At 40.8% G+C, this 27,917-nt stretch overlaps 4 protein-coding genes across 13 annotated transcripts in view; 3 read left to right on the top strand and 1 right to left on the bottom strand.

Moving 5' to 3' along the window:
- Window positions 1-30: 30 nt before the first annotated feature.
- Window positions 31-5,099, top strand: LOC120718924. Of its 2 annotated transcripts, XM_040007678.1 has the most exons (5): window positions 31-738; window positions 2,298-2,492; window positions 3,365-3,509; window positions 3,999-4,166; window positions 4,263-5,099. In XM_040007678.1, the coding sequence occupies exons 1-5, from the start codon at window positions 663-665 to the stop codon at window positions 4,606-4,608; spliced, it is 930 nt and encodes a 309-aa protein (XP_039863612.1). In that variant the 5' UTR covers window positions 31-662; the 3' UTR covers window positions 4,609-5,099. The 2 variants fall into 2 exon arrangements, with proteins under 2 accessions (XP_039863612.1, XP_039863611.1); XM_040007677.1 differs by lacking the exon at window positions 31-738 and having other exon boundaries at window positions 752-2,492.
- Window positions 5,100-5,210: 111 nt separating this feature from the next.
- Window positions 5,211-9,736, top strand: LOC120718925 (caspase recruitment domain-containing protein 19-like). Of its 3 annotated transcripts, none has more exons than XM_040007679.1 (6): window positions 5,211-5,466; window positions 6,610-6,755; window positions 6,847-7,003; window positions 7,476-7,544; window positions 8,769-8,834; window positions 8,961-9,736. In XM_040007679.1, exons 1-6 carry the CDS (start codon window positions 5,460-5,462, stop codon window positions 9,071-9,073), a joined length of 558 nt encoding a protein of 185 aa, XP_039863613.1. In that variant the 5' UTR covers window positions 5,211-5,459; the 3' UTR covers window positions 9,074-9,736. The 3 variants fall into 3 exon arrangements, with proteins under 3 accessions (XP_039863613.1, XP_039863614.1, XP_039863615.1); XM_040007680.1 differs by having other exon boundaries at window positions 5,211-5,481; XM_040007681.1 differs by having other exon boundaries at window positions 5,211-5,572.
- Window positions 8,725-21,300, bottom strand: LOC120718927 (ninjurin-1-like). The gene is made up of 3 exons (XM_040007682.1): window positions 20,880-21,300; window positions 14,669-14,906; window positions 8,725-11,939 (listed from the first exon to the last, which is right to left on the bottom strand). The coding sequence occupies exons 1-3, from the start codon at window positions 20,913-20,915 to the stop codon at window positions 11,797-11,799; spliced, it is 417 nt and encodes a 138-aa protein (XP_039863616.1). The 5' UTR covers window positions 20,916-21,300; the 3' UTR covers window positions 8,725-11,796.
- A 14-nt stretch (window positions 21,301-21,314) lies between these two features.
- Window positions 21,315-27,917, top strand: part of LOC120718921 (serine/threonine-protein kinase WNK2) — a 40,844-nt gene continuing 34,241 nt past the window's right edge. For all 7 annotated transcript variants that reach the window (XM_040007667.1, XM_040007673.1, XM_040007671.1 and 4 more), the window contains exons 1-2: window positions 21,315-21,914; window positions 22,294-23,081. In XM_040007667.1, coding sequence (XP_039863601.1) covers window positions 22,434-23,081 — 648 coding nt within the window. In that variant the 5' untranslated portion in view covers window positions 21,315-21,914; window positions 22,294-22,433. The remainder of the gene's footprint in view (window positions 21,915-22,293; window positions 23,082-27,917) is intronic.

Raw genomic sequence — 27,917 nt, 5'->3', positions numbered from 1 at the left:
AGAGATGCACTGCAGACTTAGTTATGCTTAGTTTTTACAGCATATTTAAAATGTCGTCCTGCATGTGCTGTATTTGTCCCTGAGCAGGCAACAGTCTATTACTATTGACAATTGAATTGAATCTGTTTTAGACTGGAAAGCTCTAAGACTGACGTGCTCGTGCTGGGCATTGGTAAACGGATGTAACTTTTGATTGTCTTCTAATAGACCACGTTCACACGTTCATGTGCTTTGCACATTTTCAACCACATCCTGATTTGTACCTACTGAGGTGGACTGTTTTTTGCAGCTGTAGTTAGCTGCAGACCTGAAACCTAACTTGACCCGACATGATTTAATCCCCAAAGTCATTTTTGCTTTGGTCGACAAGGTCTCGACTGATCACTTCATCTCTCGTCGTCCTCTCAAGCGCTCATCCGCTTGCGCGACAGCCAGAGCACAGAACGAACATTAGAATAAGTGAATGTTACGGTGCAGTGTGGGTGGTGGCAAGCTGTTCACTGGACGAGGAGCGAGTAACATCGCACAGAGAAACTCAAGCGCCGCGCCAGCAGCTAGACACTTCGTTTCGTTTACCCTGTACGGGGCCCAGAGGAGCACAGCTGCGCCGTCTTTACGCACAACCAGAAGAGCTTTCTGAGAGACGGCTGTGTGTCACCACCATGTCCGCGGCAACAGCATCAATATCAGATGTATCCAGGACTGATACCGTAAACAAAAATGACCGGAATAAGTCAGGTAAGAGAGATGGCATAGAAAAACCAGATGCTATTTAATTTAGACGAAGCCAGCGTGCAGGATCCTCGAGAGACCGAAATGTCACTTGTGCACTGACGCCAGTTTTATTCTGTTAACTTGCGTGCTTCTTGTTCAGGTGATGTGCGCGTCCATGCATGTGTGTTGTACAATAGCTCTGTCTTACAGTGTTTGCTGTAACAACAATTGCACTGTAAGGATTAGTAGCTTAGGGTCCTATGTAATATAAAGACCTGATAGATTGTGTGAACTAGACATCGCAGTAATAAAATGAAACTTAAAAAAGGGTGGATTGGTGTCCGATTAACGGTTAGTTGATATAATTGTCAGGTGTTATGAAGAAAGACAGAAAGAGGAAACGAAAAGGGGTGGATTTGACGTCAAGCAGCCGGACATTTCACTCATACATACAAGTTACATAAAATTATTCTTCTGTGCACCGAAGTGTGTCTTTGTGGTGGGATCTGAGTTACTAATGGTCTCCGTGTTACAATTTTATCTTGTTTATGGTTTACTATTATCTCTTCTTCTTTTATTTGTCTACCAGCGACTTTTGATATAGTTTGGTTCACTTTATGGTCTGCCACATGTCTTTCTTCAAAGTGCACAACTCCTCCTTGGATATTTTCCTCCAACTTAACCCTTGTGTTGTCCTGGGGTCAAAAATGACCCCAGGATGTATGGTAACAGGTGTATGGAAATCCCGAAAAAGTAACCTCCACTAAATCAGTCCCTGTAACCTGTCTGTTTTATTTAAGTGAAAACCAAAAGCAGATATCTCAGAGTAAAGAAAAAAAAATCAAAAATCTGGTTTTGATTTTCCCTAAACCAAATACATCATACTTCCAAGTTGTGCTGGAAACCACCGCCTTCATGTCATTGTGTTTATGTGCATTCCAACTACTTGTTTTACAGTGAAGTCATGCTCTTGTAGACTGAGACTTGTAGACATGCAGGAACTGCTGGTGTACTGAGCTGTCACAGTGAAAGACCGTCCGTCCTGTAATATGCTGAGCTCCATGCTGTTCAGTATGATAACCTTGTTTTTTTTTCTCTTAATGTTGCTCCAGATGGCCTGTGTTTTTCCACCAGTCTTGCAGGCCTTTTGTTTAATGATTTATCACATTTCCTTCTTTGATACCGTTAGAATTCATCTCAGCACGGCACTCGGCTGTTACGTGGGGCTGTGTTTTGTCATGCAGTGTTGCGCAGCCCTTTAGGGGTTCAGTGCTGATAGCTATGGAATGACTGCCCCATTCCACACTGACTCTTATCCGCAGTGCCCCCCCACCCCCTTTTTGTTTGTTCATACAGTTCACCTTGAATTATTGTTGTGCAATCTATGAATTCCAAGTTGTCTTATCGTTCCTATGAATACAAATTTTCTTTTGAAGATGCATGAATTATACATGTACCCAAATTTTGGATGAACTTTGTGTGATTAATGCATATTCACAGTATCTCAAACATCATTAGCAGCAACAACTGTAGACATTGCTGCAAATTTTCCACACCAGCTGACCTCCAGCTTTCTGCTTTAGGTAATTCCAAAGCTCAGTGCACACCCATGCCTCAGCCAACATTGGGCAACCACCAGATCATCCAGGGAAATGGCACTAATGTGGGTACCGTCATATCACTACAGTGCCCGGGGAAGCACAAACTTGTAGGCAGTGATATGATGTGTGTCATGGGCCCCAACAGCACCTACTGGACAGGAGACTCCTATTGTCAAGGTAAGTAGAAACCAAAACCTTGAGATGGCAGTTAATATACAAAAAATGGCACATATTAGTAACCCATTTGTAGCCAGGTACATGTCACTTTATGGACCTAATTGCATATTCATTATGCATTACCAAAATGTGTGTGTATGCAGATTAAATGTCTCAAATGCTTTTCCTAGAAAAACTGCAGAGGCTGCAAAACTCCCACTGAAATGTCTGTCAGCTCATTATTCCAAAGTGATGGAATATATATTAAACATTATGTGTAGGCATTCTTGTTAGGGACCAAGTTACACGCAGATGCTTAAGTTGTGTTTGGCTTGCACTAATTATGACCTTAATTTGTGTGGGAACACAATGGAGGGAAAATGATGCGCTGTTTGTCGATACATCTCATTAAGCAATAATATTAATGCTACTAACTGGCAGCGAGGAATCATTTCAGGTAGGTGTACAGCCAGCGAGGAAGTGGAAAAACTGAGGGCAGAATTTTAATTATATTTTTTAGAATCAATCACCATGGGAGAGATGAAATTTTCTGAGTGACACTGAAAGAAATAAAATAATAATAAATTTATATTTTATTGTCCTTTCAGTGATGAGCTGGCAAGAACACTTTGTTGCAAAATGACTTTTTATTTCTGCAAGTCTCTGTTGGATAATGACAATGAAACACTTGTGGCATATTACAGCAGTCTGTGAGGTAGACAATATCTGCAAACCTTGTGTGAAGTGGCATTTGAGACTTCTGGTTGTTGTTATACACAGGTTTTGTAGTATGATGAATGGAATTGTAAAAAAAGAAAAATAAAACACTCAGTGCATGAGGCAAAAATCAGTCAATACATCAGTCAACTGGCTCTTCTTCTGTCACTCTTCAGCTCTGTCGCCCAATGATTTTGGTTACCGCGTGGCTGTGGTGGCATCCTTTGTGAGTTCAGGCATAATCCTCTTCATGTCTGTGGCCTTCATCACCTGCTGTTTGCTTGACTGCATCAAGGAGGAAGAAAGGAAAAAGGAGGAGAAGTGAGTTAAGGATTGCTGGAAAAGTTGAAATTAAGTTTTTTAAAAGTAAAAGTAAATCTACTGAGGTATTGTTACTGGTAAAATGTAATTATAAGGAAAGCATACATCACAATACACTGCAAAATACTGGATTCTTTATACAAATAAATATGCATACATAATAAATTAGATGGGTTCTTAGCTTAAATGATTGCTAACCTAAGGGTTATAAGACATTAATGGGACAGCAACACAAAATAAGGCCTGATCTGCTACACAGATGTGTGTATGTGTCTTTATTTTGCTTCTTTGGAGTAACAAGTGGCATTTATATGAAGCACAGAGAAATTCTAACAGTCTAAAACATGACAAAGGCATGGCAACAAAAGGACTGCTTGAATACAATGTATTAATAGATGTATCTACTTATTTACAACCACAGGTGCCAAAATACAATATTAGGTCGGGTGAAATATGAAATACTGACATGTATGGGTTTTTTTATGCCAGTGACTCAGATCCGTGGCAATGGGAGGAGCCAACCCAGAACCAGGAGAACAACGTGTCTCGATATAGTCATAAGGGCCGCAACAACAACAACAACAACACACAGGAGAATCCGCTTTCTCCATGGGACACTGCTAGCCCTACCCTGTGTGACAGCATACGATCTTGCAGGTGAGATGTGCTGAATTTCATTTGAATGCTCCACAGTGACAACAAAAACAAAAACAACAACAAAAAACCCCCAACTTCCTGTCTTTTCTTACACAGATGTCACCAGCATTACGCCTATTGTCCTGCCTGCACAAACTATGGCCCCACACCTCCCCCTGCTGCTCTTCCTGGACACGACTATAACCAGCCTCTCTTACGCCAAATGCCAGAACCTGACCCACCTCAGTATCCCGGCCCTCCCCTGTCCTCCTGTCAAAGTACAAGCCCGGGCCTGGTCCAGATCTCAGCAGGGGGATCTGGTTTGGTGTGGCAGTATGAAGGACAACAGAGCAGTTTATCAGGAGCAAACCTATTAACCGCAGATGAGGCCCCTGGGAGGAATATAAACTCAAACAGGAATATATACCCCAAAGAACTTTCCATAAGGATTATATCAGTGTGAGGACAGCACACAAAAATCATCAATCAAGACTTTGTTTAATATCTAAATCTGTTCAACAGTGTCAGCTGTATAGACGAGAACTGCGGGATGTAATAACTATATCAGTATGTTTTGGTGTATCAGCAGTGGCGAGATGGCTCTAAAGAGACATTGATCTGACAGACTAATGTGCCGTTTTTATGCAAACTGTAATGGCACACTGCCCCCTGTCTGTAAAGAGGAGCCAGTGCATTTTCAGGACGCCAGTCTTGGAGAGAGCTGTTCTTCGGATGTCAAGAGATTTGAGCTTAAAAGGAAGTTCTGCTGCTTGAGGCTAACACTTAAGGGATCTATTGCGATATAATTAACTTTGCTGTCAGCTGAGGAGAGTGTGGGAATCTGGGAAAAGTTCACTCTTGACACGAGAAGAGATGTTGTAAAACACTGACGTGTGTGTAAATAATAATTTTGAGAAATGTAAATAAAAGACAGACGTATAATAATAACAATGAGTGATGCATTGGAGTGGGGAGAGTTTATTTAACAACACGTTTATTATTATTATTATTATTATTATTGTTATTGTTATTATTATTATTATTCAAGCCTTTAGGTTAGAATAACCTGATGTATGATTATTTGTTGCACTTCTGTGCTTCAGTGTTTGCTACATAAAGCTGTAGTCCGTCACTGTCTGCCCGGCTCATTAACATCATCATGTAGCCTTGAGGTCGGTCATGTGGTGACGCCACGGCCAAGCGTGCTGATGTAACGGGGCAGCGGAGCACCGACTCACGGGGGAGACCAGGAAGTTTCACCGGGAAGGCTGTCGGTCCGATTGTCAAGTTCACACACGGTGTAAATTTGTCAGTATGTCAGGTTTGTGAAGCGAGGGTAAGATGTTTCGCCTTGTTGTGAGTGCTTTGCGCGTATCCTTGCGCCAGAGCCAAGACTTCCAGAATATCCTACCAGGCTCTCTCTCTGGGTGCGCCACTTGTTGCTGTAAAGTCATAGTATAAAGTAGTTGTTGTTACACATAGTTATTAAGTAGTTTGTCATGGGTCAGTATCATCGTTTGTCCTGATATGCAACCGGTAACTAAATCGGCAGACTTCTGTCATCAGAGGCATCCAGACTTTTATTAAAGACACGCAGCTCCCTCTGTTGTCAGTCTAGTCCATAGAGATATTATAGCATTAACTGTACATTGGGATAAAGTAAATCCTGTTAAAATATTAAACTAGTGGAATCTTTCCTACTGGGATGACGATACTGAGAATAACTACCATGCAATGCAACACTATGACAGTATCTGACACTTACCTACTAATTTAGTTAATAGTTTATGTTTTATGAACAGATGGCAGAAATATTAGTAGTATGTTTGCTCATCAGCTGCAGCCTGTAGCCTGTTTAATGTGTTAAGTACACAACTGCGCATAAGAATATCAACAGTGGTCAGGACAAGTACAATATCTATATTACTTAATGATTGGCAGTGTGGATATTTACTTCCATAGATCCCCTTTTGTCGTCTTCTTCTTAAGTGTAGCATCTTCTTTTAAGAAAACAGACAATGCTCATGCATATTTCTGGGGGGGGGGAATGGTTCAGAGTCCAAACTATTAACACTAACACCTTACAGTCTTTCTGCTGTCTCTCACCATTTTATGCATCTTAAATTGTAGTTGGCTGATTTTCAGTACTAACATTATGCTATAGAAGCTATAAAGTGTAGTGAAACTGACACATTTGCAGCTATTGTATTCGCCTTTCTAAACAAGAGAATAAACCTCTTAGTTCCTTATTTTCAGAACATGGCTGATTCCAAAACGAGCTTACTAAGAAATTACTAAAACTAACAATAAAATCTGCAGCCCTTCTGTTAGGGCTTTGTCGCATGAGCCATTTGTGCAGGGTCATAGTCTGTTTCTGACCTGGTCTCCACGCTTTGACCAGCGCTGGCCTTGACACCCCTTGTTAAGCAATGTCTTTTCACTGTCATCAATCTTCCTTTACTAGACACCGATGGTTACCAAGAGCAGCTGCAGAGTGACTCCCAGTTCCTGTGCTCAGATCAGAGGATGGACACTGAGCTGGTTGACAGACTTGTCCTGCAGCTCAACAGGATCTACCCGCAGATACTAAGTGACAAGGAAGCCCACAGGGTCACTGCAGCTATTTGTGTTACACAAACAAAACAGAAGCATACTGTGCAGATGCGTGCAGTGACTCAATGCAGCCTGTGTCTCCCTGCAGTTCAGGAACCTAAGCGTGCCCACCAAGGTGCGGTTAGCAGACCTCTTGAAGCACCTGCACAGAAAAGGCGAAGAGGCATGCCATGAATTCTACAGAGCCCTTCACATCCATACAGAGGACATCTACTCTAGCCTGCCCAGCAGAGTCAGAGAAAGAGGTGAAACATTGAGCTTTTCTTGGCTACAGATTCCAGATTGGAGGATAGCTGTTTCTTCTCCATAAAGTTCAATTTCACATTAATTTTATTGCAGACACAACTATTGAACCAATGTCTTTGTGGGACCTAAAGGTTCTGGTTTTATCCTTAAAGCATAAGTTTTGTGTCTGCTAAGCTTTTTTTTTTTTTTTTTTTCAGCACTGGTTGCTTTTTCTACCATGTTAAAAAAAAAAGTGCATCTTGTACATTTGGTGTGATGAGGTTAGACAAATTACAGGAGCAGCTTCCAAAGTGTCCTATAAAGGTGGCTCCCCTGCTGTGTCTAGCTTTACATCGGCTTATCCTGTTTAAGATGCAAAGAGAAGCTAATGTGCTGCCTAGACTGCTGTCCAAGTAGCCATTTAACACTTCACAGGTTGTTATTGTTAAAGTGGAATGCTGCATTTTAACCTCTTTTACTTTCTGTTTTTAGAGGTGGCAGATTCAAAATGCACTAACGACAAGACAGTTCGGCAAGAGCGATATGTGCTTAACGACAGAGGTACATATAATCACCATCATTAACAACAGAAAAAGGGGTTGTTTCTATGTAAATCATTCAAATCTTTAAAATTTAAGAATATTGAGATTTCACAAACTAAAAAAAACATTCGTTGATTTTATACAATGATGTTATACGATAAATGTTGCTGTTTCTTAGTTATTCTGTAATTATTCTGTAATTATTTAAGTGATTCTGCTATAGTTTAGACAATTCATGACATGCTTTCCAGGAAATTGGACTTATGTATTTCAAAAACATGCACACTCTTACTTGCAATCCCTCTCAGGAGGAATCATGCAGATTTAGTTGCATGACGTTCACAAAATACAATCACAAACATGAACTAACAAACAAATGAACAGTGTAAGGGTGTCACTGACTTGATGGCAGAAAAGCTCACAAATGCACTGCTGTTAATGGTTGAGTTATTCTGTTGATTTATCAGCTTAAAAATATGACTAAACACTAAAAACTGACTTTCAATCCAACAATGGCACTAACTAAGGGGCAATTTGAAAACAAATCGGATACTGGTAATCACTTGCGAAATATATTTAATGATAATATGTAAGTAGTGACTCATAAAAGCCTTATATGTGTCATTTTCTTCCTTATCTTGCCTGCATGGCATTTTAAAAATTATTATAGTTTTACAGTTTGTGTGAGTATGTGTCAGGGTACCTCTGTACCCCCTCGCTGATCCCAAGATAAGCCCCTTAAGCTCAACTAAGCTGTGGACTTTAGCAAACGCAGTTGTCTGTTGAACCTTTTAACCCCTAGCATCAGAATGCCGGCCCCATCACTGCTCTTTACTTCCACCATTCATCATTCCATCACACTGAGAGCTCGAGCTTTGTGAGGGCAGTTAAGCTCATGTATAAAGCAGCTTCCTCTGGCCTGCATTCCTTTGAACAGTCAGAGCTGCATCCACTGGGTCAAAGGTATGTCAGCAGGGAAATGGGTCATCAGAGATGCCGTGAAACACTGACTCCTGATCATAAGTCATACCAAGAAGCTTGTTTAGCTTGTGAGCAAGACAACTTTATGTACACAGAGCAGATTTAGGACTCTTGACTTTGCCATTCAGAATATCGGCTATTATTTCAGTTTGCTTGTGGTATTTAGTTTTTTTTGGATCATCTAATTTATTAAGCAGGTATGAGCCACTGCAGACTGATCAGATAATTGTATAGTTAATGACTTTATTCTCTCCTCTTGCAGGACCAATGTTCTTCCTGAGCTGCTTCGGTTTTGTAGTTGGAATTGCAATACTCTACTATTACGGAGGTGAGTCGTGGCACAAAAAGTGAGAGGGACACAGACTTGAGACTTACTTTACTTACTGTGATCATGTTCAACATTTCAAAACATACCCTCCATACACAGCAAACATTTTTTTGCTCTTCTTTATAGACACAGAGGGTGAAACCTTGAGATGCACTGGAGTGTTTCTTCACTGCTCCGCTGTAAGACTGAGTAAAGATGCTAGAGATGTTTTCATTTCATATGGAGAAGTTGGAAAGTAAAAAAAAATGAAAACATCGAGGCAATGAGAAGAAGAAGCCATGAAAAATGTCTTTTTTTCTGTGCCAAACTAATCATTTTGCTAAACCTCACATACTAATTTATGTACAAAAGTACTAATTGGAGGAACGTAACTTGACCTGACACATTCTGTCACAAATTCTCACAGCGTACATCTGAAATGGCAGAACTATGCAACGTTCTTCCAGAGTACTTGTATGTATGATTCTTGCCTGGATTTCATGTTTGTAGATAGCTATGAATTTCTTTTTTTTTTTTAACTAAAATGCTTAAAGCGTAATAATAACCAAGTGTAACTGTGCAGCTGCACTCCCACAAAGCTGTTTTCACTTACTAAAGACTGAGTCGGTTGTTTGGGTGCAACAAACCCAAGAGTGGGCAATGAAGTGTATTTTGAGGAGAGCTTCAAGTGGGAGCACCTGTGTGGGAAGGTTCTTGGTTTGCACTTAATTTAACAACTTGATTTTTTCATTGCTCGGTTTGTTAATGCATTTCACAACAAAGATTTTCTTTTTTTTAAAATACACAACAAATACATGTATGCTCACACCTTAGCCCACTTCCAGTGCCTTTTATGAAATTTGCAAAATAAAGGGCACTCTAATAGTGTTACTTATTTTCAAATAAAGCACAGCAAATTTGGATCACCTGTGTTTGCATCTTATTTTTAGTCTTGTGTAACAAATATTTGACAAAGATCTTTGTAGAAATGGGAACATCATTAATTAAATGCTGTATATGTTGCCGTAGTGTAGCAACAAAGGGGAATTAAAGGTAATTAGCAGTGCATTGATTAGCTTTTCCGGGTTAGTTTCTGGCACTGTTCACTGCACTGTCATCATGAAATGGAGATTATGTTAAATTATTCATCTAATTGATTCAACAGCAGCAACACATACACTAGAGGGCACTACTTCCTCACTCATACACACACACACAAAAAAACAGAAAAATATTCAAGCGTGCTATAACAATGACAATGGGAAGCAGGGATCAGACCTCATTAATGAATAATGGCAATCAATTTGGTTGAATGAGTTAAGCTAACTTGATTAAATGCTCTATTAAATGCTGCTAGCTAGAATGCCTTTGAAATACCCTGATGGGTGCATTTGAATGCTCTCTGTTTCTTGTAATAAACAATGTGCAGGAAAGTAGTCACATCAGAGGTAAGGTCTACATCACAGCAGCAGAGCAGAGGTGTCTGATCTCAGAAGATTATCTGCACTCGGCAGCATTTTTCTGCTACTGTCTTCCCTGCGAAGTGAGAGCAACAGATGAGAGGGGAGTCAAAGAGAGAGGGAGGAGGAATTGGGAGGTGCTAAAGGGGGCTGGAAATGTCACCAGAGTGATTGTTCAGTTCACACTCTGGCATCCACATTCCCACGAGAGAGCTATTAATACACTCGCTTCAAAGGAACTAAAAGTCCTCGTTGATCATCAGCATCCTCTGATGCGCAGCCCCCACAGAGTCACTTTGTTAAACTTCAAGACAGAGCGGTAGGAGCCATGGATATACATTATGTATATATATCAATCTACAGATCTCCTCCAAGTGAAGCTGTGTGTATCATCAAATCTGGCTCTCAGTGTGGCTGTTTCCACGGTTACCAATGATAGTTGTAGGGGAGGAAAAGGATGAGATGGCGACGTTTTGCCATCTGAAAGGTGCATCCTCACAACCACCTTGGAGAAATTATAGATAGCTGCATGAATGCGATTACGGTTTTTAGCTGATAATTATGTGAAACAGCCTCAAATTTTCTTTACTGGATATTTATGTCAAACCACTCAAGTGTATAAAATGAGCATTTGCTTGTGCTCTAATTGGGGTTTCAGTGGCATTGCTGCCTAATTAAGGCTTCTGTTTTAACAAGTAGTTCTGCCGGGGTCTGTGCTCTGTTGACTCTGACTCACCAGCTACTTCTGGTCCAAAGAACCACAAACAAAGTCCGGCTTTGCTCGTCACAGAGGGATTCATAGCACAACCAAACACTGTTATAACTGAATGTTAGGCATGACGCCTGTGGGGTAGAGTTGATAGTAAAGTTAAAGCTGTGGAGGTGGGTAGTGGTTTTGAGGCGGATGAGGCCTGCCCTGTGCTGCATACATGTGCTCAGCACACCCGTTAAACATGATCAAACGTCATTGGTGCAATTAAAAATTAAAGAGTGTTCAGGTGTGTGTGTGAGACTGTGCATCCATGTCTGGCTAGTGCTTCGGGTCACTGTCGGACAGCATAAGAGACAGACAGCATGAGGTCACATGGTCCTGACTGCTGCTGTCTCCACTTTCCTGTTTGTCCATTCAGAACAAATGTTGTGTTGTTTACGTACCAGACCTCTTTGTCGCTACGGCTGTTTCTCTCTTGTTCGCTATTTTCTCTCGGTGCCTGCAGCCATGCGGGACAATGATTTTCTGGTAAATGAACAGCTGTGTATTTTGTTCGAGTTGTTTTCTGGTGGAAATTTCTCTGCGAGCCTGGAGAGGTCACTGTGTTTGTAGGTCATGTAGGTGATTGTGAAGGTCCGGTCAGAAGAGGAGTAGAGCAAAAACATGCTGACGACATGAAAGTTTTTAGGAGCAAACTGCAGAGTAAGGCAGGAGAGAAAATACCTGTTTGAAAAGAGAGAGGGGAGCAGTGAAAGACTGTGAAAATAATGCATACACACATACATAGATGTGCCTGTGTGTGTGTGCGTGGTCAGTTGCTGTAATTTGTTCGATGGACTCCAAAAGCTGTGATGAAGACGTTGACCACCACGATGATGAACACCAGACCTGTAGCCAAGTTTTCCATGAAGTTCAGCCTCTGGTGTTTTTGCTCATCATTCAGGTTCCATCGAACTGTGAACAAAAGCAGAACAACACACAACTCAGATAATGTCTAATTGCACAACAATCTACTCTATTCTGGGACTAAAGCCAACTCATTATGGTGCAAAGATTTACTGTCAACCACAAATCTATATTTACTTAATTCTGGGTTCAGAATGCTCATACATCTATTTGTGTCTTTTATTTTATGACGCAAGCATGTAAGGAAACAATACAATATTCAGTTTTTCATTTTTCACTTAGAGGAAACTCAGATTAACGTGGCAAAAAAGTTAGATCTACTGCAATCAATTTACTATGTTATTAAAATTTTTAGCTCATTTTGAATTTGATCACTCAAAAAAGTTGGGATAGGGAAATGCAAAAGGCTTTAAAAGTAAATGGTACTTAAATGAAACAGCTTAAGGAACATTTTGCAACTAATTAGCTGAATTGGCAACAGGTCAGTAACATGACTGAGTACAAAAAGATCATCTTAAAGAGGCAGAGTTTGTCAAAAGTAATGGTGCAGTAGGCAGAGGTTCATCAGTCTGCAAAAAAACTGCATCTACAAATTGTGGAACAATTTCAGAATAGTGTTCCTCTTTGTAAATCGTGAAGACTTTGAACATCTTATCAGTTACAATTCATAACATCATCATAAGATTCCAATCATTTGGAAACATCTCCGTGCACATGGGACAATGATGAAAATCAATACTGGATGCTCGTGATCTTTGGAATCTCAGGTGACACTGCCATAAAAAAACAGACATGAAATTGTCATGGAAACCAAAAATGTGGCAAAAAAGACCCAGAATTATTGAGCAGCTACAATCCTATATTTCAGAATAAGACAAGAATGGAACAGAATTCCTCTCCGAAAAGTCCAACAACTGGTCTCCTAAGTTTCAAGACATATATGGACTGTTGTTAAAAGAAGAGACGCTGTTACACAGTTGTAAACATGGCCCTGTCTCAACTTTTGTTTAGACCTGTTGCTACTAACGGCACCCGATACATTTGTTAAAATAGTATAGTTTCTCAGCTGAATCATTTAATACGTTTTCTATTCTTCATAGTGAATAAAATATGAGTTTGTGAGATATGCAAATCATTGCATTCTGTTTTTATTTGCATTTAACATAGCTTCCCAACTTTTTTGGAATTGGATTTGTAACAATAGCGTCCCCCAATGTAAACATGTATATGATCGATGTGATACATTTACTATACATCGCAGGCATAAATGTCACACAGGGAAAGAAAACAAGTGTCAGGTTCAAATCACAGAGAAAGAACAATACAGGGGAAGAAAACTGATCAAGGGAAGCTTGTATTTCCTATATGCAACTGTGTCATTTCTTTTGTGTTTTAATAGCATCATGGCATGTGTTAAATGTTATGAAAACAGCTAATTAGTGTTGTGACAAAGACATTACTATGGTGTCATCAGCAGTACAGGGAGTCGCCTGTGAATAATGGTCACATGAATGCATATTCATACAAATGGGTGTGCAGTAGCCATGTATATGTGCATGGGTGTGTGTATTTGATGGAAATTACCAGAGGTTAAACAGCGTAAGAACCCTTCCTGTGATGTGTGTGTGTGTATCTGATCTGTCTTGGTGGGGGCTAGAGTCTGGTTGGGGTGGCCAGTATGTAGGCCGTTCACATCACGCACCACTGGCTCCATTAGAGAGAGCTGGATCCAACGGGGAGGGAGGGATGTGAGGACGAGAGGCCAAAGAAGTTCAGAAGAGTAAACGAAAATGAAGAAAAGAGTAATGAGAAAGAAATGTGTGTGATATTTTGGTAAAGGCGAGGGATGCTGTTTAAGTCTGGTGAAGGAGTTCAAAGGGGCAATGAATGAGTGATGACTCTCACGTGCTTGATGTGTCTTATGGACATGTGACGTTTTTAATGTGAATACCTCAATGTGCAAATGTCAGAGTTAATAATATCTGATTGTACTGTATACTCATACTGTAACAATGTTGATGATGATATAATATTTTTTTTGCAGAAATCTGAGCAACAAGGGAGGAAATATTCATTTGGGCGTGCTTTGAAATATCTGATTGATAATTGATTATTTTAAGATTTTTTTTCAGCAGTTTCACAGAGGAGGTAGATAAGACATGTGGGGTTGTTAGTTTCACACTAACCAAACAAAACTCACTTTATTTACTCATCCATCAACAGCTGAGTCATTGTGACTGGCTTAAAGTTCATTAACCTGTTGTTCAGTGTGTCAGGGAAAAAAAAACTAAATTAGTTTATTTATCCCCAACTTATATTATTTTTATTTACACGCACAAATTTTTCAACCCGATATATCAGCAGACCTCCTAAAAAATTGTTGCTACATCTGTCTCTTTTTGGGCTTTTCTCTTTGTTCCAACACATGGAGATACATACATACTGACACATATTGACACATTTACACACATACACAGCACCTCTCCCAACTCCCAGCAGTGCTGATATCAGCAGTAAAACCTAGTGAACCCTTTGACCTCTCAGTCCTGGTTGCTATAGAGACTGAATCCAGCTCCTAATAGGTTGTTTGTCAGGAGTCAGTAGACTTGACATTTATGGGGGAGGGGGGTGCATTGTAGGGCAAAATGTGGCATATAGATCGCTGTAATCTTGCTAGAATAGGAAGGATGAAGTGGGCAAGTAAAGGATGTGAGATGCCAGACAGCAAAAACACCTCTGATACACCAGAAGGGCTCAGGCTATGTTTACTTTCTCACCTATGAAGATAAGCAGGACCCCGACTGTGATCTGTAGACACAGAGAGATGCTGATTAGGGTGATGGTGGGGGTGTAAAAGTGGAAGCTTGGCCCCTGCTCCAGGACAGCTTTTAGCTGGGAGGCATTGGCCATCAGCAGGGCCACATCCAGCATACTCTCAGCTGCACTCTTCTTATTGGCATAGTGGTTCATGTTCAGAGGAGCTGGGCTTCTGGGCCAAGCATCTGGATGGGTGGTCTGGGGGAGAGAAGAGAGTAATTGGCACAGAGATAATGTTTATGGCTTGCAGATAATGACAGAAAGAAGAACGCCGGGAAACAAGCAGAAAGGCTTGCTCTGTGCTGTGTTTTGTTCTTTCAGTAGAGCCAACAAGGCATCATTTTGATGAGACTAGCAGTAATTTTGTGTTTCCTGAGCACGGATGGTGAGGATCTGGTTATCATTCTGACCTAATTAGAACAACAACAGCCATTACAGAAGAGTGACCTTTGAAAACCCATTAGTACAGCAAAGAGATACTGGCAATCCGGTAACAGTACCATTAAAACATGACAAACACGAAGTCAGCATATGCCGTTTGTGCGAATAGTTTCAAGCGATCACTTTCAGTCTGCACATTTTCTCCTTCGCTAGTGTCATATGAGCATTGAGCTCTGGGCATTTTATACTGCTTCTATGAGCCTGCGCCGCACTTGTTGCCCTCTATTCCAGTATTTGTTGACTTTATAAATCAAAACAGTCAAATGATTGATTTTCTTATCTGTAAAAAAAACTATCAGTGTAGAGTGATAGAGTGATCCTTTGTTCATATTCTGCCCATATCACATTCTCTTGAAGCTTGATGGACAGCTGCAGAAATGGGCTGAGCAAAGCCAAGAAGAACCAGTGTTATATGATAGCAGTTTACCTCAGTTTGCCCATCTTTTGGCAGGTAGAGCCTTCAGCTATCAGGACCTTCTCTTGTGAAACCTACTCTCAGTTTTGGTTCTGAAGAAAGACACCCTCTCTACTCTTAAAATTAGTCTTTCACTTTCCTTTTTGACAAATCTAAGAGTTTCATCAAGTTCCTTTAATTATGCTGCTCTAAACCCAGGGTGCTAGTGGATGCACTGAGCACTTCTTCTTCCCTCCTCGCTTTTACTTCCCGTACACTCATAGGCCACTGCTGCATCTTGTTAACTCTTGTCTACTTTCTTCAGTAGTTTCTGTGATGTCCTGCTCGTGGCTCATCGTGCGCCTATGGTCCTCTGTCCAGACGGCAGTCCCTCTCTGAGCCTTGTTCTGCCAGAGGGTCTACCTGTTGACAGGGAGCTTTTCCTCCCCACCATTGTTGGGGGATCTTTGGAGTTCACTCTCTAATATTACATGATTTTTACCTTACCTTGGGATAACTGTTGTTGTGAGCTGGTATTAGCTTTAAGCCTAATCTTAAAATTAGAGAGGCTATCTGTCTCCTGGATCCAAACTGGGAGCCAGAAGTCTGAGAGTAAAATGCTCTTTTAGGGTGATAGGGTGATACTATGAGGTCTTTAAGGTAAGATCCAGCTTGAATATATGAACTGAATTGAAATAAATATTCACTTCAGAACAAAATGTGCTTTATTATTTTGTTATATTTTATGCTCAATAAACCAGGGACTTAGGAAGAGAGGTGAGTAAATATGATAATTCATTTCTATGATTAATCAGCAGTTGATCAAAAGCGTTTAAGAAAGTTACTTTTACTCTGAGTTGTGTAACCTATCGATTCTTGTGTGGGTGAGCGTGATGCAACATTAGATTAGCTCAGTTGTGAGTGTGTTTGTGTATTCACTCCATGTCAGTGGACTATGTACTGCAAAGAGAGAACCATACATATCCACTGGACCAGAAGGTTCTGGAAAAAAAGTTATCTTATTGGTGAATAAGGAGTCTGTCTCTATAAAAAATGATGGCTCATTACACCTGAGAACCACATTTTAAAATTCAGTGGCGACAAGGTCAAAGCATGAATGCCAATGCCTCTCTTTCTTTGAGAAGGAAAAAAAAAATCAGCAGTCTCTTCCTGAACACCAAAATCTTCCGTTTTTATCATAACACTCCCTGCAGCTGCAGAGAGCATAGTTTGTCTGAGATTAACCAAACTGCAGAAGTGGTGCGAGCTGTCTTCCCTCTGCTCGAGGGATAAAGACAAAAAGAAAGGAAAGAAAAGCTGCACCCTCTAATTTACCATGGATGAGGCTACAGCTGAATTACAATGTATTTAAGAGATTCACAGCAATCAACTGGCATGGGTTAACTTGATGTATGAGGGGAAGTACACTCTGAACAGAAGGTGTGGTCGATGGGGTTGGTAATGATCTGGTACTCTGGTTGCAGTAATTATTTAGATTTTTTTTTTTAATCCTGTGATAACCACTGGACAAGCCATGTTTAATTCTCTTAATAAATCTCTGCTTTTTAGAAGATGTATTAAATGGGTTACTGGCCAAGTTCATCATCTGGCATTCTACTTATCAGTTTAACTTTTATGCTTTATCATAGATTCATGTGAACACTTCAGAGACATCTCGGCAGTATCCAGCAAATGCTAAAAAAACAAACAAAACAAAAAACAAAATGTGTTTTTTCCAAATCCTTTCAACTCAAAGATCCACTGCACTGTGTTACACCTTCACAACGAGGAATTAAAACACATTTTAGGACATGCTTTGTGAAGCCAAACATGCATTTTCGCTGGAAAGCAATGTGGTGTGGCAGGGTGTCCTGTGACTGTGATCTGCTCCAAATACCACAAATGGCATACTGTCATGACGTGTCAGGGTCAGCCTTTCTGCTCTCACACACTGACATAGGTTTTTCAAAAAATACAGCCCTTTATCCCAGAGTCAACAGACCACAGTGAGATAATACTGGTTGTGAGATCGCAGGTTGGAAATATGGAGTCACTATGTCTAGAAACGCAGGAGGTTTAATTTTTTCCAAAAAAGAACTCCTCATTTTTGACATGTGCGTAGGCCAAATCTAAAGGTCATTTCCTCTGTCTGCCCAAGCTATTTATCACGATTAATCCTGCTGTCTACTCGCATCATACAGCTGGCAAAATAGCACAACAACTAATCACAGTAGAGGAGACATTCAGTGCAAAAACGATAGCAAATACAGGCTCTTGTAATGTGTCTTACTCAACAGCTGTGAGTGGAGTGGAGGGATAACATGCTACAAATTATTTTTTTTAAAAAGAGAATGTACGTGATCCTGGTTTTCGTTTGAATAATATTTGGGAAAAAAGTGGAAGGCAACTCACAATTGCATTTTTGGAAAGACTTTTATATCCCAGAGAAACCCAGTGCTTGTCAGTCATCTAGACACACCAGATTTATAGCTATCTAAACTGTAGAAAAAAAAGAGAAAAGTTCTCATTAAATCAGTTGTGCTGTACTGGTTCTAGGTTTCAGTGCTGATTTTTGTGATGAATTATTCACAGTGCATTTCTAGTCTGAATCAGTCTCGGGGGAGATACACCGAGGGGAGAGAAGGAGCAAGGTAACGAGGGAGGGGGAGATAGTCAGAGACATAAAAGTTGTTTGGATCTTAACTCTCAGTTATGTGTCACTGTGGAATAACAGATGAAATCATGTAATAATATTTAACATTATTCAGTTTCTGCTGTAAGGTGTCACTAACACTACAATGTGGGAATGAGAAGGGAAACCAGCTAATCAGTAAGTTATTTATATAGGGCTTCTTCAAACAATGAATGTTGACCTAAGCGCTTAACTGAGCAATTGAAATCATTCCTATAAATCACATAAATAAAACTGAGAATAAAACTGGTTCTGCTGGGGGTTTCTTCCTGTTAAAAGAAGGTTTTTCTTCCCACTGTCACCAAAGCGCTTGCTCATAGGGGGTCATATGATTGTTGGGGTTTCCTCTGTTTTCTTTGTATTATTCTAGGGTCTTTACCTTACAATATAAAGCGCCTTGAGGCAACTGTTGTTGTGATTTGGCGCTATATCAATAAAATTGAAGCTGAATTGAATTGAATGAGAAAATATGACATTATTTTACCTTTCAACCCAGGGTTGCAGAATGCAAAGGATTACCAAGGGTGAAAAACAAATAAAAGACCCTTATGTTCACATTCGCTACTTCTCATATTTTTTTAATGCTAAAGCTAGATGCAGAGTTGTATAATACATGCTTTTTACAACTTTGGAAAGACTGCAATTTCTTAATTCCCGTGATTTAACCCAAACCTCAGATCAAATAAATCCATTTTTCATTGTGTATTCAGAAGCAAATGAACGTTTTGGCTGATTTCCCAAAAACGAAATGAACTCATTCAACTTGCACACCTAATCCTAAACTTTTCTCCGTTTCCCATGCCGTCACACTAACTGATTACACTACCCGCATGTAAGTTACTTAGAGAGTATGCAGTGCCTTTAGCTTTGTATTGTTAAGCTCTGTGTCTGACATGTAGAAAGCTCTTCAAGGCAACAAAGCAAGACACCACTTAAGACAGTGAAACCGTACATTTATTATTTAGTTAATTCATCAGCTATATGATGAAACGCTAAATTAACTCTAATTGCATGAGTGAGTATTTCACTTACTTTTTTTTTTCTTCGTGCATAAGCACTTCTTTGCTCTCCATCCATCAAGTCCTATCAGCAGCCTTCTTCTCTCACTCACCTCAAAATCTGGCCAGCTTTCCAGATGACAATCGACCCAACTGTAAATCTAATTTCCATGAATCTCTGTAGAGCTTTTAGTTTTACAGCCTTGCACAAAGCAAAGCAAACATGACTGTTTCTGAGTGTGGTCTATACAGCTAAGGCACTTATGGTGGGAAAAAAAAACCCAAACAAATCAAAAACACTTTCTCATTTAGTGAAAAGCTGCAGTTTAAACTACGGGTTATCAAAGAAAGTGAAATCTGACTCATCTCATTGGTCTTAGATTTCAGTGAAAGGCAGGCAAGGATATTAAAAGCCTGCAGAAAGTCTTCCTGTGAGATATTCACCCTACAAGAGCCACGGATTGAAAAAAAAAAAAAAACACTCATATTGACTCACACTGGTGGGGGACACATTGTAAATGAGATCAATTGCTCATTTTATCGAGCGTAAGGGTATTACATTTTGCAAATGCTGGCTGAGCTCTGACTGTTGCAAGGAAGTATCTGTGGCTGCCAGGGTCTCTCTTCCTCCTGCCTTCTTCCTCAAATCCACACACACACACACACACACACACACACACACACACACACACACACACACACACACACACACATCTGAAATTAAATGGCGCTATTAAGACAGTGACCATGCAGATAACAGAGTGAAGTCCATTTCCCTGCCCTGTAAAACTGGATGCTGCACATTAGATGCAGGACTGAACTACTCTTAAATGGCAGCTTCAATTGCCTAATAAACTAAAGTAATCAATCTGTGAGCTTTACAGTTGTGGCATGAAGCAGGATGATGTAATACAAAAGTAAAACCTGGTGTCTGTTTTTATGTGTGCATTTAAGCCAGTGCACTGGTAACAAAGGAGGGCATTCATTGTTTATAAGGTCACTCAGGTACCAACAATACTTCACCCCTAAGCCAGACCAGACTGTCATCTGACCCAGCATGCCTGCAAAAGACTTTAAGATGTCTGGTCAAATGCTTCTGCGGAGACATAAAATCCGTCTTATTCAGCACCACTTCTATTCTGCAAAGCGTATGCACCTCTGAATGTACCTCACATGCAGATGACATGTAACATGAGAAAAGGCACAGAAGTGGCATGGAAGCGCAGAAACCGCAGGAGGTGGATACTTTTACACGATCGGCTTACAATAAAAAGTAACAACCGACAACTCTGGGTACAGAAATGACCACGACAATGAATCAACACTTCTTGCAACAAAAAATTCAACCTAAACAAAAATGATTGCATGACAGCACATTTCCCAAGTGCCCATATCCAAGCGATTGCTTTGCGGTCCGTGCATTTTTGCACTGTATTAACACTCCTTCTATTCTACTGTATAAAAGCATGCAAAACAGCAAGAATACTCTTATTAATCAGGTAATCTTTCTTCGTGCATCTTTTATTTATTGCACTTGTGAGCATGTCAATTTGTAAGCTCAATCTACTTAGCCTATAGACATCTATAAACCAGAGGATTTACATTTTCTCTCGATGAATGTTAAAAAGGGGCTGCAAATATCTTACCTCGGTGCCACTTAACCTGTTGATGCTGCTGCTCATTTTTGCCCTGTGCGAAGAGCTGCTACACCTCAGATGCAGGCTGCAGCAAAGTGGCAAAATATCCTGTAGGGGTAGAGAAGACTGGACCCGCAAGCACGTAGCCAAGGCTACGTGACAGAGCTACTGATGCACGTGTAACTACTATATTATAGTGACACAACAGCAGTGATAATGGAAAAATGTTGTTTCAACAGCAGGCTCGGGAGTTAAGACACGTGACTGAGTCTGCAAAGGGTGTGAGAAATTATTTATTTATGTTTTCAATTGCTGTGTAATTTACTTGCACTGACTCTAATCAGCCTTTGTCTCACCCCGTGTCACTCTGTCCGTTGGACAGCACAGCAATATGATGAGTAGGCTTTCTGTGGCGTCCCAGAGTGCCGTATGATTGGATGGACCATTCCCCCCACCTCCACCCTCCTCCCTTCTATAGTCCTCACCAGGGGCGTGGAGCCAAGCGAACTGAATGGGAAACACATTTGGTGTACCTCACCGGTGCACTAACCAAATGGTGGAAGGCGATGACAAGCGCAAACAGCTGTTGGTTTAAGTTAACTACCCAGGGGACTACAGGAAAAATAAAAAAAACCCGAGTCTTAAAGCGACCCGTGTGTGCTATTTACTTACGCGGCAGCGAAGAAGAAGAAGAAACAGTGGGGAGAGTCGCATCGGGAGCTGCAACCGAAGAGAGGGATGCGGGGACTTAAAAGGAGATAAATACAAGAAATTCGTCAGTTATTTCTTGTCAGCATGTGGTATGTGTTCAGTTAAGAAAGCCCGAATTTGTTTGCGGTCGCTGGGGCGGCTCCTGTGCTTGAAAATGGAGATAATATGCAGATAGGGCGTTTTTGAAGTCCACCTTTTGTCGTGGACAGTCGGCTAACGTTGGCGAGGATTTTTTTTGAGTGCTGCTACTGGACCTGGCAGGTTTGTCTCTGCTGTGTGTCACTAGCGTCAGTTTTACTCGAGGGTGTTTTTTATGCCCCTTTTTTGAACAAGGTAAGTCGTGCCTTATTTTTTTAATGTCAGTATTTGAACGTAAGATAATATTGTGGGTATACTGGGGGGAATTTAGTGCTAGCTAGTTGCCAAACTTATGTCGCCGAAGCCAGCTTGCTAGTTTCTCGGTCACCTGGACGACGATGGCTTCTGGAAGCAATGCTTTAACTCCTGGGCTTGTCTTTTTGTCAACCCCCTCTTACTGACAGCAGCTAACTTCACCTCAGTGATTATTACCATGCTTAACGCCCATCGATAGCTTTAGCAATAATGTATAACTGGGGCATATCGCATTTCTTTTGCAGGTTCTTTTTATTATTATTATTATTATTATTATTATTATTAGCGGATAAAATCTTGTCTATGTCATCCATCCCAGTGTTGTTAAGGGCCTCTCCCGGCAAACTGCGTCACCGAGTGGGCGCTGCAGGTATTCATCTGTCGATCTGCGTGTTGGAAAGTCTACCCGTGATGGCACGAATGACCTGGAAACCAAGGCGACTGAACTTTTAAGTCACCATGGAGCCGGAGTCTAAATCAGGCTCCGGGGACCATCAAGACCTGAGAAATTCGCCTGTAACCAAGTCTCAGTGTGAACCGGGCAAAAATGTGCGCGAGGCCATGGGTGATGGACCCGTCAGTCTTGTGGACTCTGTAGTGAGAGGTGGGAGTGACCCCAGCGCATATCCTTCCTCCAGTTATCAGAGGATTGTGCATCAGAGATTCATCAGGAGAAGTTTGTGGTTTTCAGACACAGATGAGCAGGCCTTTGAAGCACCTGAATGTAATAACAGGAGTAAGATCCTAAACATTAACCTGCGAACAATTGTGGACAGGTCAAGGGGGACCAGCTGTGGGATACAGGAGGGATCCAGCACTGAAAGTCAAGGTGGGCTTAAAGACAGTGCAACAGAGAGCGCCAGCGCCGATGAGGACAAGGAGAAAGGTGGCGACGCGCTAAATGTTACATGCAGTGATGGTGGTAAAGCTGCTGTCAAGGCAGCCAGTGAGGAGAATGAGGAGGAGGCAGAGATGAAGGCAGTCTCCACGTCTCCAGGGGGAAGGTTCCTTAAATTTGACATAGAGCTGGGGAGAGGTTCCTTCAAGACAGTCTACAAAGGCCTGGATACTGAGACCTGGGTGGAGGTGGCCTGGTGTGAGCTGCAGGTAAGGCAGTAAAATTGTCTCATCTCATTAACAAGATTTCTGTGACACCAATTCGTTGTGTATGCAGCAGTTACAGACAAGGCACAATTATCTTTTTCATATCTGTGAAAAAAAGTCTTATTTGTCACATTTTTAATCCATGAGATGGATGCTGACCAGAGCTATCTAAAAGTATCTTCACATTTTTTGCTCTACGATAAATATATGCGTGATTAATATTAGTGGAAGAATGCCTGACTCCCACAGGAAGCCCTCTATCTTTTCTCCTCTGTGTTCTCACTCATCATGATAGTGTAATGGAGATGTCTTCAGGGAGCTGTCAATCAGCCTCTAGTCTCATGAAGGAGTATGCTGAGTTGCAAATTGGTCACCACTAAATTTTAAATGGTTTACACTGGAAGACTGATTGACAAGCAGTAGCTGTAGACATGACATGGAGGAACATACCATCGCTGAAGTATGGCGATCGACAGTTTCGCAAATGCACAAGGGGAGTTCATTTTCTTGCGTTACATAGACACAAGGAAATCACAAGCTTAGACTGTGCAAAGGTATTAACTAATTATTTCCATCCTTCTGAGACTGCAACAAGGATTATTCTCTCTCCCTCTCCCAGGAGGCTTAAGGGGGACTATAGTTAGCATGACTGGCCCCCTCAAAGTACAAAAACATGTCCTGTGATTTGTTATTTTTTCTCCCTATTTAGATAATTTTGTAAAGGATTTATTTTACATTGTGTGTGCTCAGACAGCCTTCATTTTCCATGGCAGTTTGGCCAGCTGATTGCATGATGACACTCAGCTCAATCATTGAAGTGGACAGTGCAGGAGATGCCGGTTCGCTCTCTCCCAGCAGTGTGTCTGCATGTTATTAGTGGTGCTACTCCCTGCATCGCACCCTCTGTGTAACAGGAGGTGAGCAGACAGGAAGCAGCTGAACCTGCCCCATAGCCTGCTGGGAGCCTTGTGGCAGTCAGTGGCCTCAGTGAATACTTTGCCTAGGGTACTGAAAACATGCTGCGTCAGTACTGTGCGAGATGAAAGAATGCAAACCACTTCATCCACTGGCAGGAATTAAACCTGTTTTGTCTGACTTTAGCATTACAGCGCAGTGACACATAGCATCACATAAAAGGACTTTAAAGATAGCATGCCATTGTTGAGCATGCACAGACACACTGAGACTCGAAGGCCTCGTTTGGATGATGATATCATGCACGCTGACAGCAGGAAGCAGCCCCGAGCTTTCCTCAACTGGACAACACAAAGCTGTAGTTCAGTCCAGTGGATGGAGAATGTGGAAGAGGGATCTATGTACTCTTATTTTATTTTTCCCTAAAGACAGATTAAAACTCCCTCTAGTGGACAGTTGACAATGGATGTTAATCATGATTCAAGTGATCATGTAGTCATCTCATATATACTGTTGTAGCTTTGAGCTGAAGGTCTTCCATTAGGTACTGTTGGATAAACAAAATAACAGGCAGAACTCTTTCATGTGTTGTTAAACTGTCATAGCAGATGCAGTTTAGGTAATTATTATCCATTTATTTTCTTAATTGGCCATTTGAATCATTAAATGTCTTACAAAGGAGTTTCCTTGCCTCCTTAGTGATATCTGAAGAATGAATCTGCAGCCGTTTATTGATTAATGAGTCAGTTGAAGCTATTTATTGTGCATAATTACACATTTCCAAATGATTTTTACTCTGGAATTTTTGCTGTTGGTCACAGAATACAAAATATAAGACAATTAATTTCCTTCTCTGATGTTTTATAGATTGAGTGACTATAAAACAGAATTGGATTAATTGACATTTCAGATATCTTGTCTTGTCTAAATTCTAAGGTGTTTCATTTATTTTTTAAAGGGCCAAGCAAACATATTAAAAGTTACATTTGAGAAGCTTGAAGTTTTTGTGGAAAAGTTACTTGAACATTGTTTAATCTGTCATTCTGGATGTTTCAGTGTGTATTTACACTGCTATATTACACAATGTCTGAATTCAATTTTAAGTTTAGAGTTGCTGCATTGTGCAGTTAGACCAACAGCACACTTCTTAATTATGGGCATTTGTAATAATCTGCAGACTGTAGTACGGGAAATGAGATTCTTTACTCCTAAAGAAAGTAGAAGAAGGAGTAGCTTCAGTAGGCTTTATCAACATCCTCAATGTTATTGTCTGTCAAGCTGTAATCAGGATGAAATCACTGGAGAGATGAACTAAGAAGTGAGATCAATAGGATCGTAGTGTATATTGAGCCTAAAGGCAGACTTTTCAAGGTGGAGCTCTTTGAACCTGACTCGATCACCATAGTAATATATATACTGCACATCTCACAGGTGGTGCATGCGAGCTGTTTTCTTCTTTGTGCACAGCAGCCAGTGCCAAAACGGATGTCACGATTGCTGTTGTGCAGGGTTCTTTGGTCTTGTTTTGGCTTACTATACAGCTTGCTTTAAAAAAAAAATATAACCAGGATGGTCAGCACATACAGGCTGGAGGCACAATTGTACTGGCAGATCAGTCTCTGCCAGCATCTCTATGATACACCATTAAGTGGGATTGCTGGTACTTTCAGGAAGCTGAGATATTTTGCAGAAAACCTCAACAGTTGTTTGTTTTTTTTAATGTTTTGAATTTATTCTATTCTGATTCCAGCTGTGATTTCTTTTTTTTCTCTGAACAGCAACATGTGTCTGAAGACTGCAGTGAATCGTCTATATCAGCTGTAAAAGCGCATAAAATTGTTTCTCTTCTCGGTCTGTATTTGTTACTAAGCCTGTTTTATACTGCAGGTATTACAGCTAATAGAACACAGATAATAACATGTTTTATTCTGTTGGTATTTACAGAAAATCACAGAGTATATTCATTCTGTAAAATGAATCATTCAAAGTAGTCAAAGTAATTTCCAGGTATCTGTCACTGAAAGTGCAAATGTACTTCATGTGTTTCATGTTTAAATGTATGACCTTCTAATGAGCAGCTTTTATGTTAGAAGTAAACACCAGCAATGGGCATGCTCTGGATAAGATAAATATGATAGAAATTATAACTATGCCATTAATAAATTCTCTGCCAGCATTCTTGTCTTGCACCCTGTGATAGACAGACAACTTGCCCAGGGTATACCTTACCTTTTGCCCCATGGGATAGAACCCCCTGCAACCCTGAATTACATAAGTGGAAAAAAAATGAATGGATGGATTCCTCTCTTACCCTTTTAGTGGCACCAATCAATTTGTTCGTTTTGTGAGTGTCTTTTATGCGAGCACGTGGAAAACGTGGTTAAAGACAGTTTATAACCACCATTATATCCATTATCTTTCTAGCCTTTCTTGGTTTTTCCAAGCCATCCAATGCAAAGAGGGCTTAGCTGTGTTGAGCTTGCTTCATACTATTACCCTGAGATAGCATGGTAAAAATCGCTGCACAGACTCAGAGCTCTCCTGCCCACAATCACACAAGATCTTTTTGGTCATATTCAACAAAATAATAAAGTGCAGGTTTCAGCAAGTCTTAAGCTTGCATCTGAAGTAGGTCAGAGTAAACAACATTGGGGTAAAATCTTACGTGTGGCATGTGTATGATGCCAGCTTTGCCATTCCAAGCAAACTGTTGTGGAAAACAGGAGATACCCCCATGGAAGACAGAGAAACATGAGATATCACTCTTGATTTTCCACTGTATTCTCGCCTTCCCGTGGTCACATGGCTTTCCTCCCTAGAAATTTTAATCTGGTCTCGTGTTTGTTTTTGCTCTCTTCCTCCCTCGTCTCTCTCTCTTAGCCCTGCCCCTTCCCGTTCATGCCCATCTCCCCCACATCTCTGTTTCTGTGCCAGGCTGCTGGCATATCACAGATGGCCCTGGCTCATGCAAGGATGTTAATGTGAGAGAAGGATGCCTGTTTTCAGTCCTTTCATTGTTGAGAAGAAACAGATCATGTGATTCTTTTTACTTTGTCTTAATCATTATTGCTCTCTGGAATTTTTCTAAACTTTGGAAACTTTTTCTTTCCACCACTTGTGGCTCAGTGTATTGATTTTTATCTCAGTGTTGAATGCTGTGTGCACACTTGCAGACAGTTTACTTCTGACCTTTTGCAGACTTCTCAGGTATTTGGCAGTGAGCTTATTTTGTAGATTAAATCTCTTTTTTCAGCTTGTGACTGCAGAGTTGGCAATGATGCCATGGCAGTGTTATCAGGCCGCCTGTCTTTGCTGAAGATTAGGGATTTCTTGAACCAAACAAACCCAGCAGCTTACTCACTAGATCTGTTTCTTCACTCCAAATGCTGGATTTCACTGTAATCATAGACTTAGATTGCACTCTCATCTGACAAGATGATACCATGCTTTCTCTCTGGATTAACATGTGTAATAACACATCTTCTCCTTGTCTGCACAGATGAAAAAAAGGTAAACAAAGTTGGAGATGCCCAAATGGGTCATTGTTTACAGCCCATCTGGCATTGAGAGGCCCTGGGCAGCATGGAGAGCCATTCACTGTGGCAGTGCCTTATCTGTTCCCCCATCTTTCATCACATCTGAATTCCCGCGTCACCAAGTCAACTGAAAAGCAATGGCAAAGACAGATATGCCTACTGGTGTGACGTGTGGTATAGTTGCATGCTGCAGGTGTGATAGTTGTCTCTTGTACAGTCTTTTTGTTGTTGGTGTTGTTTTCATTTAAGTCATTTCCATTCATTTGAGAGCATCTGAATGTGTTTGCTGTATGGCTGAATCAGTGTGCTGGTCACTCTATGGTTCAAGTTGCAACATAATTGGATCTAGTAACCATCACTTATCATTATGAACATAGCCTAGGCCTGA

Source organism: Simochromis diagramma, unplaced genomic scaffold (genome assembly GCF_900408965.1).
Source record: "Simochromis diagramma unplaced genomic scaffold, fSimDia1.1 OVJJ01000545.1, whole genome shotgun sequence".
NCBI lineage: Eukaryota > Metazoa > Chordata > Actinopteri > Cichliformes > Cichlidae > Simochromis > Simochromis diagramma.
This window is presented reverse-complemented; position numbering and strand designations above follow the sequence as displayed.

Excerpts from the sequence above, each read along its gene's own strand:
- LOC120718927 (XM_040007682.1), bottom strand. The coding sequence starts at position 20,915 with ATGAGCAGCAGCATCAACAGGTTAAGTGGCACCGAG. Across the intron at positions 14,907-20,879 it reads ACAGGTTAAGTGGCACCGAG|ACCACCCATCCAGATGCTTG; the intron begins GTAAGATATTTG and ends TCTCTCCCCCAG. Across the intron at positions 11,940-14,668 it reads GGTCCTGCTTATCTTCATAG|TTCGATGGAACCTGAATGAT; the intron begins GTGAGAAAGTAA and ends TTTTGTTCACAG.
- LOC120718924 (XM_040007677.1), top strand. The coding sequence starts at position 2,201 with ATGCATATTCACAGTATCTCAAACATCATTAGCAGCAACAACTGTAGA. Across the intron at positions 2,493-3,364 it reads AGGAGACTCCTATTGTCAAG|CTCTGTCGCCCAATGATTTT; the intron begins GTAAGTAGAAAC and ends GTCACTCTTCAG. Across the intron at positions 3,510-3,998 it reads GAAAGGAAAAAGGAGGAGAA|TGACTCAGATCCGTGGCAAT; the intron begins GTGAGTTAAGGA and ends TTTTTATGCCAG.
- LOC120718925 (XM_040007679.1), top strand. Across the intron at positions 6,756-6,846 it reads GTGACAAGGAAGCCCACAGG|TTCAGGAACCTAAGCGTGCC; the intron begins GTCACTGCAGCT and ends GTCTCCCTGCAG. Across the intron at positions 7,004-7,475 it reads CAGCAGAGTCAGAGAAAGAG|AGGTGGCAGATTCAAAATGC; the intron begins GTGAAACATTGA and ends TTCTGTTTTTAG.